This window comes from Cucumis melo, chromosome 11, assembly GCF_025177605.1.
Source record: "Cucumis melo cultivar AY chromosome 11, USDA_Cmelo_AY_1.0, whole genome shotgun sequence".
Taxonomy (NCBI): Eukaryota; Viridiplantae; Streptophyta; class Magnoliopsida; order Cucurbitales; family Cucurbitaceae; genus Cucumis; species Cucumis melo.
This window is the reverse complement of record NC_066867.1, coordinates 31,029,313-31,047,009: the sequence shown is the minus strand read 5'-3', so window position 1 is coordinate 31,047,009 and position 17,697 is coordinate 31,029,313. Positions and strand designations below refer to the sequence as shown.

Here is a 17,697-nt window from a genome sequence, read left to right as displayed (position 1 = left end):
TAGAGATGACTGATGATATAATAAGTTATGACCTTAGTTTCTTAGCTTAAAATAAAGAATTTCATACTAATTTTTCTAGGACGAAGAATCAAATCTTTGATCTCTTAAGCAACCATGTATACATTACGTGTTTTCAGCTATACTAATATTTTTTAATACTATTTTATTTGTTTATTATTATCCCTTATAAGTGATTTTTAAAGTTAAAAGATGATGTAGACATGATTACTTGATAAATCTTTGAAAAGTCAAGATTGAAACACTAATTTGAATGGAATGGTGTGAAAAATTAAAAGCTTATTAGGCAGGCCATTCAGAAACAAAAAAATATAAAATAGGGGATTTAGTCTATATTTCGTATTTTTCAGATGTATTCGTAGTAGATTTAGACATTGGGATTCAATTTAAACAACCTGATAATATCTTTATAAACTATTAAACTTATCCACTCATAATTGTTTTAAATGATAAAACTATTGAAATTATTAATATAGCAAAATATCACTATCTATTAGCTGATAGACGTGAGTTTTGTCGGTTTATCGATAGACTTCAATAAACATTTGTCGTAAATATGTACAACTATACTTTCGCTAATTTGTCGATTTACCTCCACCATTGTTAAACAAATATAACCTTATTTCTAAATCACCGATCAGATATAGTGTTTGAAAATTCACTAAAATATAAACACACCCTCATTTTCTTTTAAAAAAAGGTACTATCATATCATTCTAACATCATCGAATTACAATTTTACCAATTTAAGTATAGTTTTATAAGTCAAAACATGTACTATTCATCAAAAGGTTAAAAGATACCTAGTTCATTGCTCTTGTAAGATTGAACTAATTGTTTTTTTGTTATAATTTCAAATACACCTAGAAAAGTACACCAAGTTTTTGATGGCCCTAAGTTCACTTACAAAAGTGCAAAATTGGAGTGGACAATTTTCAAAGATACATATAATAGATAAGGATATTAGAACTGACTTAACATTCGGTGTTTATACCGTTTTAAGAGCCTAAAACTAAGTCAATTTTCATATCCCACCCTACATGCTATCTATATGAATTCTTTTAAATTATTCATTCGTATGTTGACAATTCTATGAGTGGGGCCCCAATTTATGGTTACAAAAATTGTTTTTGGAATATTTGAAGTATATAAACTACTTAATTGCGAAAACATTGTCAATGGTAGAAGAAGTGATCATCGGTGGGTCGGTTAAATTGATTTTTGGATGTATTTTGATCGCTCCTACTCGATTGTATTGGAGTTATGTTCACTTTTGCTATTCCAAATTCATTGTAGAGAAGTAAAAGTATGTAGAAGTGGACTTCGTCTTCTAAATCTTAGCTGTATGAAGTGATTGGTTGGTTCCATTAATTCTTACGCGGCTTCATCTTCTTCTTCTTCTTCTTCTTCTTCTTCTTCTTCTTCTTCTTTCTCAACTTTCATTCCTCTCCCAATGGAGTTTCTGAATCCAATTCTCTTTGTTCTCATACTTTTTTCATCAACCATTCCAATTCTTTCCTTTTCTCATTTCTCTCCCATCGATCACTACCTCATCGATTGTGGGTCAACCCTTAAGTCCACCGTCGATCATCGCATCTTCCTCTCCGATTCCTCCTCTTCAAGTTCACTTTTTCTCTCTTCCCCCCGCTCTTTCTCTCTCAAAAATCAACACCCATTTCAAGGTTTGCCCCCAATTTACAATTCAGCTCGCGTTTTCGAGATGCCATCCAAGTACGAGTTGCAGATCAATGACAAAGGCACACATATGGTACGTCTCCATTTCCAAGCTTTTACCTCTTCAAATTTGGATCTCATTCGTGCTCAATTTCACGTTTTGGTTAATGGGTATGTGGTTTTGAGTAATTTTAGTGGTGTCTCTGCTGTAAACCCTAGAATTAAGGAGTTTCTTATCTGGGTTGGAACTGAAACTCTTGAAATTACCTTCGTCCCTGTTAAGAAATCGAAATTCGCGTTTGTTAATGCGATTGAAGTTATTTCTGCACCTAAAGATCTTGTTGCTGATTCTGCTAAATATTTGAGTTATGAACATAGTGGAAATGTTGATGGGTTGTCCAAGGAAGGGCGTGAAGTGTTGTATAGAGTCAATGTTGGGGGGCCTAAGGTTACTCCCTTCAATGATTCTTTTTGGAGGACTTGGGTTCCTGATGATGAACACTTTGAATCAAATGATGGATCAAAGAAAGTATATTCTAGTGGAAGAATTAAGTATCAAGAAGGTGGGGCAAGTCGTGAAGTTTGTCCTGATAATGTCTACAACACTGCTCGAGTGATCAAGAGTACGAATTCATCGATTCCGAACATGAATATGACATGGACCTTCCCCGCTATCAATGGATACAACTACATCGTTCGCTTGCATTTTTGTGATATTGCAAGTATATCAATTGGTTTTCTGTTTTTCAATATCTATGTTAACGGGTACAATGCATATGAGAATTTCGATCTCTCAACCGCTACTAATTGGGAACTTTCTTCCCCGTTCTATCTTGATTTCATGGTCAGTGGTGATGAACAAGGGGTTCTTAGAATTAGTATAGGAAGCTCTAACCATAGTGTTCCATATGCTATAGATGGTCTTCTAAATGGGATTGAGATCATGAAGTTGAATAACTCTTTGGGTAGCTTTGTTGGTAACCTTTCTACTGAGATGATTTTGAAGAGATGTCAAGGAAACACTATTAATTTAGTTCCTTATATAGTGATTTTGTGTTTGGTCGTAATTGTGTCGCTGATGTTGCGTCGAAAGGTAATCAGGAGGGACGATTCTTTCTCATGGTCGAAATTGCCTGTTGTGGATAGTTGGAAAGTTAAATCTAACATGGGAATAGTCAATTCCTAGTTAAAGCTTTGTTCAAACTTGAGGATACATAAAGTTTATTCAATGTTTAGATATAAAAGGAGACGGAATTATTGTATTTGAAAGCAAGTAAGCTAATAGAAATATGTAACATAAAGTTTGTTTTGAGTATTGACTGTTGAGTTTGTTTCTTTTGAATTTGTGATATACATTGTTGTAATCTGTAATGATATTATGTAAGTTATTGAGAGAAAACAATCTCAAGAAATTGGCATATCTATGTAATCTTATAAAGTCTTTTTTAGTCGGATTTATCTATGAGCTCTCTCAATTGTCTACTCAGAAAACATATATATGCACTTATATAATATGAAACCATCATCATGCATTTTTTAATTTTTTCAAATACAATATATAAAGAGTATATTTAAGTCGAGGCATGTTCTAGCCTTCTTTAAATTTAGGTTCAAATCTCATCTCATGCATTTTTTTTTTAATTTTTTCTTTCTTAGTATAAAACCATCATCTATTTTTGAATTCACATTGATTATATATATATGCACTTAGTTTACATATTGTTAGAAAGTTTCTAATTTAGAAGCTTGAAACATTTTGTAGTGTTGTTGGAATGGCTTGATGTGTTCATGAAGAAATAAGTACACGATGATTTTGATGACATTCAAAATCTTAAATTAAAACCTAAGTTTAGAATGAAAATTGATTTTTTTTTCTAGAAAAATTATGAAACATAAAAAGTAAACAACAAAATTTCTCGCCCTTAGTAAATGAATGTAATCTCGCTTTATTAAGTAGATTTAAGGAGAATTATAAAAATAGAAAATTTGACGAAATATTAAAAAACTAAGTGCAAATTTTTTTGAATAATTTATCGTTTTTTCTATTTTGAAAATTTTTTTTACGTGAACATAAATATTATCAATTAGTTTGAACTTTATTAGGATTAACGGTCAACCTAGACCGGGTTTGTCGTTAAATTCCATCCCTCTCGGTGGAATTTCAATCAATCCTATGATAAATTATTAACTGACCATAACACTACTCAACAAAGCTTTGTTTTTTTTTAATTCCCTTAATTAAACAATATAAGTGGATGTTTTGGAATCATTTCAAATCATTGAAACACTTTTGGTCATTCAAGCTGGCTTTTCTCTCTCTTTTTTTTTAATAACATTAATGATATGTTAAATAACATAATTTAAAAAGTATCAATGAAATGATTTGTTTATCCAACTGTTTGTTCATTTAACATTAGAAAAAAAAACTTGAATTACCATGTTTAAATTGTTAGAAGAAAAATATATTTTTTTTCTCTAGAAAATCACATTCATTTTGAAAATGATGTGTAAAAACTATTTGAAATCCAACTAACACTAGTGTTTAATTACATTTTATAAAAGTGTCTTTATACACTCTTTAGTTAAAACCAAACATACTTAAAAGGAACTATTTAATACTTTGAACCAATAACTTCATACCTATATTCAAAAACATTTTCAATGGTTGATTTCTTTGTTTTATTCTTTTACTTGTTAGAAATTATAAAAAAAAAATCACAAAGAATGATCATCAAAGTTGGCTATCAAAAGCAATCGTTAGAGGTAGTTATCAAAGGTGGACATGTTAATTGATCACCAAAGGTAGTCTTCAATGGAGTTGACTACTGGAGTGATTGTTTGATTTAGCTATTGAGTTAGTTGTTAGAACAAGTCGTTGATAATTGGCTTTAGAGTGAGCTTACAATACAATTATTGTATAGAAAATAGTGCTACTTTACCCTCACTATCTTAACACACACCTCAAACAATGGACTATTATAACCAATCCAATTCATTCCAAATCAAGGCCAAACAACCCATTATTATCTTCTATATTGAACTCCATTAGTCGTTGTAGAGCCCCTACAAATAATTGACATCTTATGACCAACGTTTAAGTAGTACAAGATCTAAGCACTAAACTATTACACGTTTCTCCAAAAGAATACTTAAATAAGGAATATTGCAAAGAAATAATAATTCCTACAATAATGACCATTTGCACGAACTTTACAGATTCCCTTCCTAACATTACTCAATCACCCCACCCAGCAAACCCCAAAAAAGAAAACTCTTGACAAAGGGGAAGAAGAAAAGCCATATACACAAATATTGATTGAATTAGTATTACAAGGAGAAGAAAAGCCATATCCTCCAATCGGCAAGGCTGTTAAGAAGAAGCAAGAAGATTTTATTGAAACTCCGCTCATTATTATCTAATGCTTATGTCGAAAGGGGTTGATTAATACTGCTTTGCTTTGATCTCTGTTAACATGTTGATGCTTGCTTGATCAAATGTACTTCGATCGATCTGCGATCTGTTACCAAAACCAACGAGATAATCCCATTGGACATGGATATGGAAATGAATGTACCATTTCATTTGGTGGCAGATGGTTGATGAGGATGAAACAATGGTTAGAAGCTAATCTTGGCTATTACTCCTCCAATTTTTCTGCTGACATAAGTTTTTCGTTCAAATCTTCAAGCAGATCGTGATACTCTACAAATGATGACTGGGAACACATGAAACAGTACATTATCAGAACAGTATTGAATCCGTCTATCTTTTAATTACTTGAATTAACATGAAAGAAGCAAGTCTTAAAAGTTCGGCACAAAATTTACCTGTAGGGTGCTCTTATATGCTTCCCACAATCGTAGATCATGCCTAAACAGATCAGACAGAACCTGTGAAAATTAAACAAATTTTGATGAATTTCAGTTATATTTATAGTTGAGTCACATCACAAGGAGGTGTTATCTTTCATGCTCTACTCATTTTATTGGAAAAGAAAATCCTTCTGATAGTTTCTTTAAAAAAAAGGTGATAGAATGATACTTTTTGACTCTGTTGCATAAGAGTGCACAAAGGTTTGAAATGGAGAGATCTTTTATTTTTATGACGTGAGTAATTTGGGAGAAAACATGTTCCTTAGTGGGTGTTTGGGAGAAAACATGTTCCTTGGTGGGTGTTTGGCAACATGAGTAATTTGGGAAAGTTGGGTTGGACGGGTAAAAAAACCAACTCCTATTTGCTTTACTAATAATCAAAGAGGTTTACTATCTAGTTATTTGACTCAACTCACATTTCTCCCATCGTTATTTGTGTCAATTCCCCCAATAATTTTCCTATAATTATTACCAACTCAACTCTTTGATTTTATCGTTGACCAAACGCCCCCTTCATTTCTCTGGTAAACTACCTTAGGATTTGTATAATACTTCTCAAACTGAGCTAGGGTTATTAAATTGAACTCGTATGAAACGGCGATGGGTGAAGTTGCCCAACATAAACGCAAATGTAGTCAACAGAAAAGTACATACTTCAGACCGTCTTAGAAGAGTTGCTAGAACAACAATCCATTCCTTAAACTTAACGGAGCACATATGAGCCAAGAGGAAATCTGCATCCAACCGGCTTTGAAGTGTTCCCATTTGAAGCTGGACAAGAAAGATAAGCACCACGGTAAGAAAGAAGCAACCACCTTAAATTTGAAATTTTGCATGATGTATGAAAATATTAAAGAATAATCCAAAATAAATATTATTGAATCGCAACCTTATCAAGTTGTCACTTTATGGAAATAGTAGCAACTAATTTCATGTGATAACAGAAATATAGCGAGAAGAGAGTTTCTGCCACAGAAGAAACATGACCGAAACTGGTGACAACAAAGAGAGAATTCTTATACTGAAAAACAAAGTCCAGAATTTGATGACCATATCATTTTAATACCTTCTCCCCAATTAGTTCAAGCCCTGATGCAAAATCCTTTAAGCGAGCACTTCCATATCTCTCCCTTTGGAGATACTCCTGCAAACATTATAATTAGAACACTACTCCCATATGTAGAAATCAACCTGACTATTGAGAATGTACTAGAAAAAGCTTTTCCCCACCACTAAATCAAACTGAGTTCCTTTGACAAATGCTACAAGCTTTGATAATTCCTTCCCGGACATCAAATAGCTAGCATGACTTTCCAAAATGGTTTTGACAGAAGTAACATGTGCACTTGGCTCCTTGAACGATGAACTGCAAATAAAGAAGACAATATGAGTTAACACAGTTCCAAATAAAATTTTCCAGATTTTTTTCCGGTCAGGAAACAGCTTTCGCTGATAAAAACTTTGAGACATGCAAACAACTTATCAATATATTAATCACCTTCTATCGAAGGTTTGGTTCCTGCTAGAACGAAAAAGAAAATATCCCAAGAATCGAGGTGATAGTTTGTCTGAATCTGCCGATGCATGTTCGTAGTCTCTTCCAGATCTCAGCAGAAACCTCACCTTCAATAATGGAAGAAACATAAATCCTCAACGAGATTAAGCTAGCATACCCAATTAAGAGAAACAAAAATATGTCCAATATTACCAGCTCTCCAGCAAGCTCATACAAGGACTCGTCTAGTGTTGCTTGCAATAGGCGTGAAGCACAGTACTGACTAACCGCAGGGCCTTCAAGTTTTGCAATCACCTGTGATATTCAAACAAAACATATCTTGTTACCTTGAAATTTGGTCCACATTCCATATTTCATGTCAAAAAGCTACTCATCATCTTCAAGATATGCTCTTCACTTTAGTTCACTAGGATGTGATAGATTTATGTTGTGCAGCTCAAACAGAACATATTTCCTATCTAGTTCTTGAAGAAAAAAATAAACTATGAGATTCTAGAGTATGGAAACTTCTGATCAGTTTTCATATACTGTAATAGACCCACTAGTTAGTTCTCCTACAGAATTAATCAATCCTAAATGAAAATTCAAACCAGATAATACATTAAATTCTTCCGGATTCTCAGGCTTGGGGATCTAAATATCTGCAGTAAAGTTCAAAGAAGTATCCTTAATGATGTGTGAGCAAAGTAACTTTTAGCATTTAAAGATCGACTTTTGTTATTTTTATTTTATGATCTTCACACTGTTTCAGAAAAAGGAATCCATCTCTTACAAGTATGTAACAGGCGGCAGTGCGATACCACCTCCGCTGGAAGCATTCCTCAAACAGCCTGAAAATTGAAACTGTAGTAAATTAACATACCACTACAAAGTAGGTACAAGAAACCAATGTGTAAAGAGTAGAAAAGTTGTACTCTGTTGATCTTCCAGCAGCAGAGAACAAATCGCCCCAATGTCGAGCATCAGTTTTTCTTGCAACACTTACAACTACATCGAGATACTCAGAAAAATTCTTTATCAGTTCACATGTCTTTTCCAAAAGTGACAGCTTGTTTGCATATTTAGCCGCTGTATTCTGGTTCTTGTTCACATTTTGCCTACAATAAAAATCACGATTCATGATGTAAAGTTCAATGTAAAATTGAATACGACAGTCTCGGACATAATTATGCAATTGACTCTTGTAAAAGATACAGTGACGTGAAGGTTGGAAATTGAGCAAAATTGAATTCCATCCGGATGTTCCTTAGTCAACACAAAGGACCTGAGGTGTTACCTTTTCTATTTCCTTTTATTTCAAAAACTTATTTTAAAAAGTTTTCCCTCTAGTTATATCAAATTATTTTAATATCCAAGTGTCTGATCTGAGCTACATTGCGCATACTGCAACTAAACTCACAAGACAACTATCTAACTCTACTACATTTAGTTGCTAAGGTAAGTCATAGAATATAACTAGGTGATCACCATAATTAATATCAATTTTTCTTGCCAAAATGGCTTTTCCAACACAGGTTAATATTTTCTCTTTAAGTGTCTCGTGCTTAGAGGCTTAAAAGGAAGGTGTTTAGAAAACTACCAAATTTTTTGAAAGAAATGAGTTACTTCCTCCCAGGTTACAACTTTTTACACGCCCTCTAACACATCCAGACAAGCCAGAAATTTGTTGCCTGATAATATTCCAATTGCCTTAAACATTGTTCTACAGATAATGGGACAATATAAAAGTAGAAAAAGAAAAGATGCAAGGCCAATATCACAAAAACTTGGGGATACGTTTAGTTCCTGTTTTGAATTTGACAACTGGGAATTTATTAAAAATTTAACAAAATAAGAACGAATGAAATGAAAAAATTGAAAACTATAAGATAGCAGCTTTGGAGCATAAATTTATACGAGGAAAATCTAAATGATAGGAAGTAATACGTGAATTGAATTAAGCAAATTTTCCTTTCCTGAAGGTATTACCTGGATATTTCAGCATCAAAAACTGTAAAAAGAAGCCATTCTAGACAATGAGAAAAGTGAGGCTTCTCTGCTGATAATCGTGCCAGCCTTAAAGCTTCCTCACTTTTATCTCTCTGCAGATTTCCAATCACAATAAGATTTAAAAAAACGTCTATATTGGATGTATAGTAGTAGCATGAGACTATTAGATATTAACCTACAAGAAAAAAAAAAGCAAGACAACTGGAACACACTGACCCAGGGAATAATGATAGGGTACAAACTAGGAAAAACTTCACTATGCATTGTGACTGTAAGAGAGAGTTTTGTTGGGATGAATTTATTCTCTTCTTTTCTTTCCAATGGAAGTTCTTTCTTCAAAAGTTTTTGTGGGTTACTTTTCATGCTGATGAAGTGATAGGCCCCCATTTCAGAAGGTGAATACTAGGAAGAGGGGCTAGGAAGGGGAAGGGCAAGTATCAGGAACTTGAGTGGGATAAGAGTTTGTTAGAAAAGTGGGCCCAAGTTAGTTACTGTGGGCATAGTCGGAATTTCCCTTAGCTAGTGTTCTCTCTCTCCCAAGTCCCAATACCAACAATGTTGGATTGGTTCCGACAGTATGTCTGGTTAGCTTCATCTTCAGTAATAGAGAGATAATGAAGTTAAAACCATCAATATAGTTACAATTGTAGGTAATATTCAATTTGTTCCTTTCAGGAAAATGAAGCAGAAAGTATCAAGTTCTAAAATAGGGCCAACACATCCATGCATTATGTAACCATTGAACTCAATGAAGCTTCGATAACATGAGAAGAATAATGAGCTACCTGTAGAAGATGCCGTAATAGGCAGTGCAGTATGGTCTGGGCTTGAGGTGATGGCTCAAAACATGGAAATTCTGTGCTTGCAGAAAATGACATTCTTTGAGATACACCTACAACAACACCAGCATTTGGGAGAAGTCCAAGTGGGTATACCTCCCGATCAAATTCCAACTCTGGATCCAGCTACAAGCAGGTTTATACCTTAAACAAGTCAGGCAACGTCCAACAACTATTTTGCATTTAGACGACTCAGAATAACCATAGATTACATCTTCTCATACAAAAGGTTAAAGCAGCAAAGACTACCACCTTGTACAAAGTCTAAAGAAACTTTTTTTCATCGTTAAATTGAGGTATAGGGAAATACAAATATAGAAACAGTCAAACAGAAGGGCCAGTCGAGATGACGGAATATCTGAACCAAAATGTTATGCATTGATCTTTAGGAAACCTTTTTTAGATAAGAAACAGTGGGCTATATTACTCACAAAACGAACAGCCTAAGGGCAGATTGCAAGGTGTTAAAAACCCCCAAAAGAACTAAATCAAAAGCGCCTCCCAAAAGAGAGCATACAGTAACCTAAAATGAACAAATAAAATTAGAAGAATCTAATGGGAAATATTTGTGAAGAACCAAAGATTAACACTTCAATTTCTTGCATCGCTTAGGAATTCGCAAGTTGCAACTATACAACTATTAATAATTTAGTAGTCACAGGCCCACATGGCCATACCTGCAAGAAATCCTCCTGCTTAAAGGAGTCGACGCCTGGAGAAGGATACCAAACCTGCAAAAAGCTTCCAACCAGAATAAATATCAGCCAATTCCAAATAAGAGAAACAAGAAAAGTCAACTACACCATATAAGAACTGATAAGAGTACAGAAGAAAATTCCTTGCAACTTTTGGGAGTAAACTTTTACGCCATTCAAAAATGTGCAAGGAAGACCCACTACAACATAAGGTACAATAAAAACTAAAAGTTCAACAACTAATATCTAGACACAAATACAAACTTACTTGAACAGTATGTGTTCTATAGGTTGTACAACTTACGGTACAAACAGCTTGACTATGAAGTGTCGGGACAAGGAGTGGAATAGTGAGCTCCAAGGAGTTATTAAGTCTAGGGAGTTGTAAACTCCTAGGACATGGTGTAAGGAGATAAAGTATATATTTGATGTTTTTTTCGGTTGTGGGACCACCAACTCCTTGTGCCAAACACATTAAAAAAAAAAGCTCCTTGTACCAAACAAGGAGTCGAGTTCACAACTTCTACTTCTCAACTGTTTGGACCAAACACACCCTTAAACTTTTTACTCTTTCCTTTTTAGTTTTTAAACACCTATAGATGCTTAGAGTCTCCCCTCGATTTGAAAATTAATTTTCTCATTGACGATCTTGAGGAAGAAGTTTTTATGTACATATCACTAGGTTTTGAAAAGAAACTTGGATCAACAAAATGTTGATACCAAGAATTCTCTTTAGGCCTAAATAGTCTTCAAGAGAGTGGTTTAAGTAGTTTGCAAAAGTTGTATCTAATTATGAATTTCTTCATAACTTTCTTAGAGAAGAAACAGAAATAGATGCAGGAGATAAAAAAAATAAAACCCCTCAAAAAGTATAAATTTTAGCATTAAGAACAAATGTTTCCTAATAATCAATTTCATAAGTTTGAATGAAGCTTTTAGCGAAAAGTTCTATATCACTAAATACTACCCTCTACTTTACATTTTATAGTGAACGCCCATTTAAGAGAAAGACCCACTATAGCATAAGAAAACAATATGAACAAATAAAGACTAAAATATTGATTCTATCGGATGTCCCCAAAGAGACATAAAGACTAAAATATTGATGAGTAATATTAACACAGATATTTATAAATATTTGAAATCCAAGAATCCTTCACCTGCAGTCCCCGATGACCATAATCTAACCAAGAAACTTCCTCAATTAGATTTGTTTTATCCTCTGAATGACCACAAGTGACCCAGAATAATTCAACAGAGTCAGTAAGCTCCCTTTCTCGCCCATCATCCAAATCCAGAAGAGAAAGTTCTCCATTTGCTCTCAGAATCAAACATCTAGCAAAGCGTATTAATCCTCTTAGAAGTATATCAAATGAAGAATACCAGTTTTCATAACATGTTGATGAATACCTTGCAGGCTCTCGAACTAACATAGGAGAAGAAGAGATATGACTGTTTGAAATGCCTTCTTTTGGGAATTGTTCAGGAATAAACCGCATTGATGCTGGATGGCTCTTTGCAGTCATAATTGACAATTCTCTTACTGTAGAAAGCTGTTTGTCATTTTATCACTTAAAATATGAATGAAGAATTAATTAATCAAAGTGTTGTCACTCAAGGGCAACTGAACACTTGAGAAGAAAGTACATTGGCAAGTACTACCATTCTCAAAGAAATCCTCAAATCAAAGTAGTTAAATATATTCATTTACCTGTAATTCCGGGTTACTAGATAATGTCAATTCACCAAGTAATGTCAAATGGAAAATGTGAACATCAAATGGTCGATAGGTGACTAGTATATATTCTTGATGTACATCCATCACCACAGGTTTTCCAGGCAGTGGTTTCCGACACAGTAAAGAACTCTGGTCAAGGTGATACCTTGGGAAGAAAAGTAACTCGTACCTGAAATGGATTAATCACGATTACAAATGAGCATAAGTATGTGCTTAGGATACAAATGAGTATAACAAAATCTATACAAAAGATTGTCCATCCATAAAAAAGAGAGCCAAACACAAAAGTCAAACAAGAGCGTGGGAATGCCCAAAAAAATACAGCCATATAATTAACTCATTACATGTTAGAATTAGCCGTGGCCAGAAGAAGAGAGTAGTATGAAATAGTTCCTTACATGTTAGAAGATTGAGTGTAGTTGCAAACTACTATAATCTTTCCAAGCCATAATAAACCTTCACACTGAATTTTTTGTTCTTGAGTAATATCCCCAAATACGCGCCACTTTTTCAACCGAATATCGTACAAGATTAGACCATGTAGGCCAGAAACTGCTAAATACATACCATCCTCACTAGCTGCGACATGTTGAATAGGCCAATTTTGAGAAATATAAGAGACCTGGACCAAGATAAATGTTCTCAGAGATAGAAATATAAAAATAAATAACCAATTAAACTAGCTGGTTATCTGAATGCCTACCGGAAGGTTAACATTAAGCATTTTAAGTTCGTCGCTGTCTTCTGATTGCACAATGAGCAGTCGATCATCACCATATATTACTTGACGTATGTGTGTTGTGCGAGAAACGCCTCTGTTAAGGCAACATTTGCCAAAAGAAAATGCAATTAATCTTTCTGACGTTCTTTCCTCAACAGCATAAAGCTTGTAACCATATTCATCCCACTGGATCAGCGAAGTACCACTAATTAAAGGTTCATATTTGCAATCTTGGTTTGGTTTAACCATTGGAGATGATACAGAACTTAAACCAACTTGGCGGATAGTTGACATCAAACGGCAACCAGAAATGGACCATACAGCTAGCCCTCTTAATTTCCACCCAACTGCAAAAGCAGAATTATCTGGTGTCCAGGCAATGCAACTAACATAACCAGTGTCCTCTACAGAATATCTGCATGATGCCAAAATCATCTTAGATACAATGAATTAGTGTGAGCATAGACATTCTTGAATCCCTCAAATTCATGGCCAATAAACCAGCAACATTAAAGGAGACTCCATCCTTAAAGTAATTAACAAATTTTACTAACAATGAAACAGAACGAAAGAGGGACACCCTACAGAAATGACATTGGTTCTTGACGGTACAATTTCTTTGTTCTGGAAAAAGATAACTCCAGGCTTACCCCCAGTCATGCAAAGAAACAGAACGAAAGAGGGAGGCAGAATCTGCCAGATCATATAATTCGACAACCCCTCTTCTGGTGCCAACTGCAAGAATTTGTTGGTTTGAAGCTACAGATGTACACACAGCATCTACAGTACCAAAAGTTTTTTCAGCCTTAATAGCATCAGTGTACTTTAAGCCCTTCTTGCTTACAGAACATCGTACTAGCTTTCCATCAGAATAAAGCACAAGGAGCATCCTCAGAGGTAGACAAAGGTCCAACTTTATGATAACGGACCTTGGCCTGACATCATGATTGGTCTTGAGAATCCTTGGAGAACTTTTATAAGCAAGACCATTATCCAGAGGAAGAGAAGGTAGGCCAATTTCATTGTGATCACGGGGTTGAAGATCAATGTCGAAGGCCCCATAGAACTGTTTAAGAAAGATATGTAATGAGAAGAAAGTCAGACAAAAGAAAAGGGAAAGTTAATTGCAATTCAGCCTACAGAACACTGATGATTGACAAAACTAAACATATGAGAATGTACTTGAAAAATATTTGCTAACTGGTCCAAAAAAGAAAACCTTTACATTACCTCTCCCTTCCATGATATACTGTATAAAGATCCACTAGAAAGCCCAATAAACATATGCTTGCTGTCGCTTACAATGTTGCTACTGCATAAACAATTTAAACTTCAAAATTGATAAATATAATATAAATACCATACACATATATATAAACATGAATTGCCAGATATTAGTATGATGTAACTATCATTTAATTCTTAATAAGTTAGTTTAAGAGAAAAAGGGATGCCCTCGCTTCCAGCAAACATATGATGAGAGTGTTCAGGGGTGTCAACCTAGTTGAAATGTCAAGGTCCACTTGCCGATCGTTAGGGCATAAGTCTTGTCTCTTCATTATAATTTATATCTTTATATTGTTATTCATTGTCTTAATGAAGAGACAAGCTTCCTTTTTCAAAAGAAAAAAAAAAAAAGAAAAAGAAAAAGGGATGCAGCAATTCCACAGTTGTCATTCCATTTAAGGATAGTACTTCTACGTCTAGAAGTGTGGATTGTTAATTACATTGCTCATTGACGAGTATTCTGGTGGTCCGGTATCATAGTAAACAAGTTTTTAGCAACCAAAGAATCTTGCAATATCACGTCTACGGTAAAGTGATTCACTAATCTTACAAATACAAGTTTTTATTGAAGAAAGAGAACAAGAACTATTCTTGGGATGGGAAGACATTTGAAATGGAAGTCTTCATTTTTTTGGGATAAGAATAAGAAACAATTTCATTGATGTATGATATGAAATAATGAAATTACAAAAGCGGGGAAAGAAGCCCCAATCTAAAGGAGTTACAAAAGACAGCCAATTGGACAAGAGAGGGGGAAAATGTAGCTATCATGTAGTTATCATAAATGAGATTTTATTTATTTGGTAAACATCAAATACAGGAATAATCTAGACTCGTACATTATTTTTGAATCCTCCATGGAAGTTTTATTTACTTTGCATCTACTCACTTAACCTTCATTTCTTAGAACTATTTGAAAAATCAAGTTCCTAAGACGGACCCAGCACCTAGCTTGGTCGGTAGCTAAAAGAAGAATAATGCCAATGACTGCACTGAAGAAAGAAGTCCTTGCTAATTTTTTTAACCTTAATAAGGTAAACCTTGCAAGAGTTTGGCTGGAAATTTAAATATTCAGCTTATTTGTCGGCCTTTAGAAATCCTTTCCACTAAGCAACATGTTTATTAAATATTGTTGCATTTCAAGACCAAATATTCGCTTCATGGTGATATCCTGAATAAGCTTTCGCAGCGCATGTTCCTCATGGAGATAAACAAGATTGATGACGGAAATGACCCTATGGACCTTTAGCCATACTTAGTGTGTTTGGTTGAAACTACATATATGTGCATCTTTCAAGAATGAACCTGATCTGATCCATTTGGAATTTTTCTCCACCTCACAACTGTACCTCCTTCATCAATGAAAGTCTATCATTGCCAACTTGAGGATTTAAATCACTTAGCATAGAAACACAGCGAAAATTTTGCCAAGTTCCAAAGGGTGCTAAATGGTTTCTCGTTAGCAAGAATGACAACTCAGTTGCATCAAAAACAAGAGATAGCCCTGTTATCAAAATTAGAAGAGTGCATACACTGTCAAGTCCCTTGCTGCAAAAGGCACCTGCTCACTAAGAACCAAAGAGATGGTGGCAAAAGACAAACCAGAGGGCTGTTTTCCCCCAAAGTGTATCTTTCTATCCGTGAATTGTACCTTAAAGATGTGGAGAAAGAAAGATGATGTCTGCAAGAAAAATTAAAACAAGAGACTTATTAAAGGAAAATATTTAAGTAAAAGAATTCAACACCTGCATTGTTGAAGCTTATTCTAAAACCAATAATAAATGACGCAATCTTTTCTCCATGTCTTTCATTGAGAAACTATAAATTGATTGAGAAAAAGAAACGAATATACAAGATCATGCAAGAAACCACAAAAAGGAGTCTTAACACTAACTAAGAAACAGGCCCCTATCCAAACTAATAAGTCCTAACTGATAATTACAAAGATAAATTAGCTGTTTCTACAAGCAAATTCAAAGACAGGCAAAAAGAAATTAGAAAAACGAATTTTATATATAAAAGGCCAGAAGTATTTAGCTTTTCCAAACCTTAATCATGCTATCAATATCGAAAATTAAATCTCGGTGTCACAACTAAAGCAATACCATAGTATAGGAGGATATCTAATTACAGATTGGATGAATTTAACCTGAACCAAATTCCATTCAAGACACAAGCTATTAAGTGTCTACATATGCTATTAACATGAGCTCCACAAATGCTTTCACTTTAAAATATCAGAACTTGACACTTAATAGTATACATTAAATTAACAGGTATAGGTCGGACATCTATAGAAAGGTTGCCAAGTTCCTAATTACAAATAACAAAAATACAGAACCTAAGTTAACTAGCAATGGCATTGCAATTCACGCAAGAAATATTCACCCAGAATGAATTTAGAATACAAAAGGAAACATATATATTAAGAATAGTTGAAACACTTACAAGAATGGCAATTAATTTGGTATCAGGACTCCACACAGCCTGAATATTCTCTCCTTCCCTCTGCACTGAATCCGAATCTCGCTTGTACTTCCCCAATCTTATTCTATGCTGAGGTCAGGACAAACCCAAATATATTCCAACGTCAAAATCGAAAATTCACAATTCCCATTACCCAAACCAAAAAAGGGGCAGAACCCATTTTGGCAAACATGAACGTAAACTAAGAGATGAATTGGTACCTGGGCTGAGCTCCAAAGCTCGAGATGAGTGGGAGAAACAACGAGTAGTAAACGATTAACGACCTTAAGGTAAATGATCTGCTGAGAAGATGGGCAAAGGGAAGATTCAAGAGGGATGACCTGGGGCCATCCATAGGCCATATACATCTTGCTCTGTTCCTTAATGTAAACTTGGATTGAGAGGTGAAATGAAGGATCAAAGATGAGGGAGATGGAATGAGGTAGAATTAGGGCTTATGAGAGAGATCTGAATCATGGGTTAAAGAAGAATTTTGAAGGCATTTTTTGCCCAATTATTATCAAGTTCCGATGTGGATCTCAGAAATCCTTTGAACAGCAACGAAGTCTGTTTTCATTTTACGAAAGTGATACGTTTTTATTTGAGCTTTTTGGAACTTAGAGAAGTCAGGTAAGAAAGACACAGCTTATTCCCTTCCCCCTAACTTCTACTCATTTTCCAACTTTTTTTTAGTATATGAAATGCCCCTTCTCTTAATTTTACATTCATAAAATGAATACTTTGATATTATAGATGTATGTTATTCAACTCTACAAATGCTTGAAAATACATAAGATTTAGGCAGTACCTTGATGTTACAACTAATTTTAAAAATGGTATGTGCAAGACATGTATAATATTTCGACGTCATCGCAATTCCT

The 17,697-nt window shown here is 34.4% G+C and overlaps 2 protein-coding genes across 2 annotated transcripts; one reads left to right on the top strand and one right to left on the bottom strand.

Annotated features, from left to right (window-relative positions):
* Positions 1-1,194: 1,194 nt before the first annotated feature.
* LOC103497692 (probable receptor-like protein kinase At5g24010) lies at positions 1,195-3,154 on the top strand. Its single transcript, XM_008459951.2, has one exon. The coding sequence runs from the start codon at positions 1,472-1,474 to the stop codon at positions 2,876-2,878; it is 1,407 nt and encodes a 468-aa protein (XP_008458173.2). The 5' UTR covers positions 1,195-1,471; the 3' UTR covers positions 2,879-3,154.
* A 1,512-nt stretch (positions 3,155-4,666) lies between these two features.
* Positions 4,667-17,489, bottom strand: LOC103497695 (uncharacterized). The gene is made up of 22 exons (XM_008459957.3): positions 17,038-17,489; positions 16,799-16,906; positions 15,883-16,031; positions 14,294-14,375; positions 13,714-14,129; positions 13,046-13,478; positions 12,741-12,964; positions 12,316-12,511; positions 12,015-12,157; positions 11,765-11,939; positions 10,587-10,640; positions 9,856-10,035; positions 9,050-9,162; positions 7,996-8,178; positions 7,854-7,911; positions 7,274-7,375; positions 7,064-7,188; positions 6,796-6,931; positions 6,632-6,709; positions 6,220-6,336; positions 5,521-5,583; positions 4,667-5,408 (listed from the first exon to the last, which is right to left on the bottom strand). Exons 1-22 carry the CDS (start codon positions 17,182-17,184, stop codon positions 5,331-5,333), a joined length of 3,360 nt encoding a protein of 1,119 aa, XP_008458179.2. The 5' UTR covers positions 17,185-17,489; the 3' UTR covers positions 4,667-5,330.
* Between the last annotated feature and the right edge of the window lie 208 nt (positions 17,490-17,697).

Excerpts from the sequence above, each read along its gene's own strand:
- LOC103497692 (XM_008459951.2), top strand. The coding sequence starts at position 1,472 with ATGGAGTTTCTGAATCCAATTCTCTTTGTTCTCATACTTTTTTCATCA.
- LOC103497695 (XM_008459957.3), bottom strand. The coding sequence starts at position 17,184 with ATGTATATGGCCTATGGATGGCCCCAGGTCATCCCTCTTGAATCTTCC. Across the intron at positions 13,479-13,713 it reads GTTTCTTTGCATGACTGGGG|ATATTCTGTAGAGGACACTG; the intron begins GTAAGCCTGGAG and ends GGCATCATGCAG. Across the intron at positions 7,912-7,995 it reads GCTGCTGGAAGATCAACAGA|GCTGTTTGAGGAATGCTTCC; the intron begins GTACAACTTTTC and ends TTCAATTTTCAG.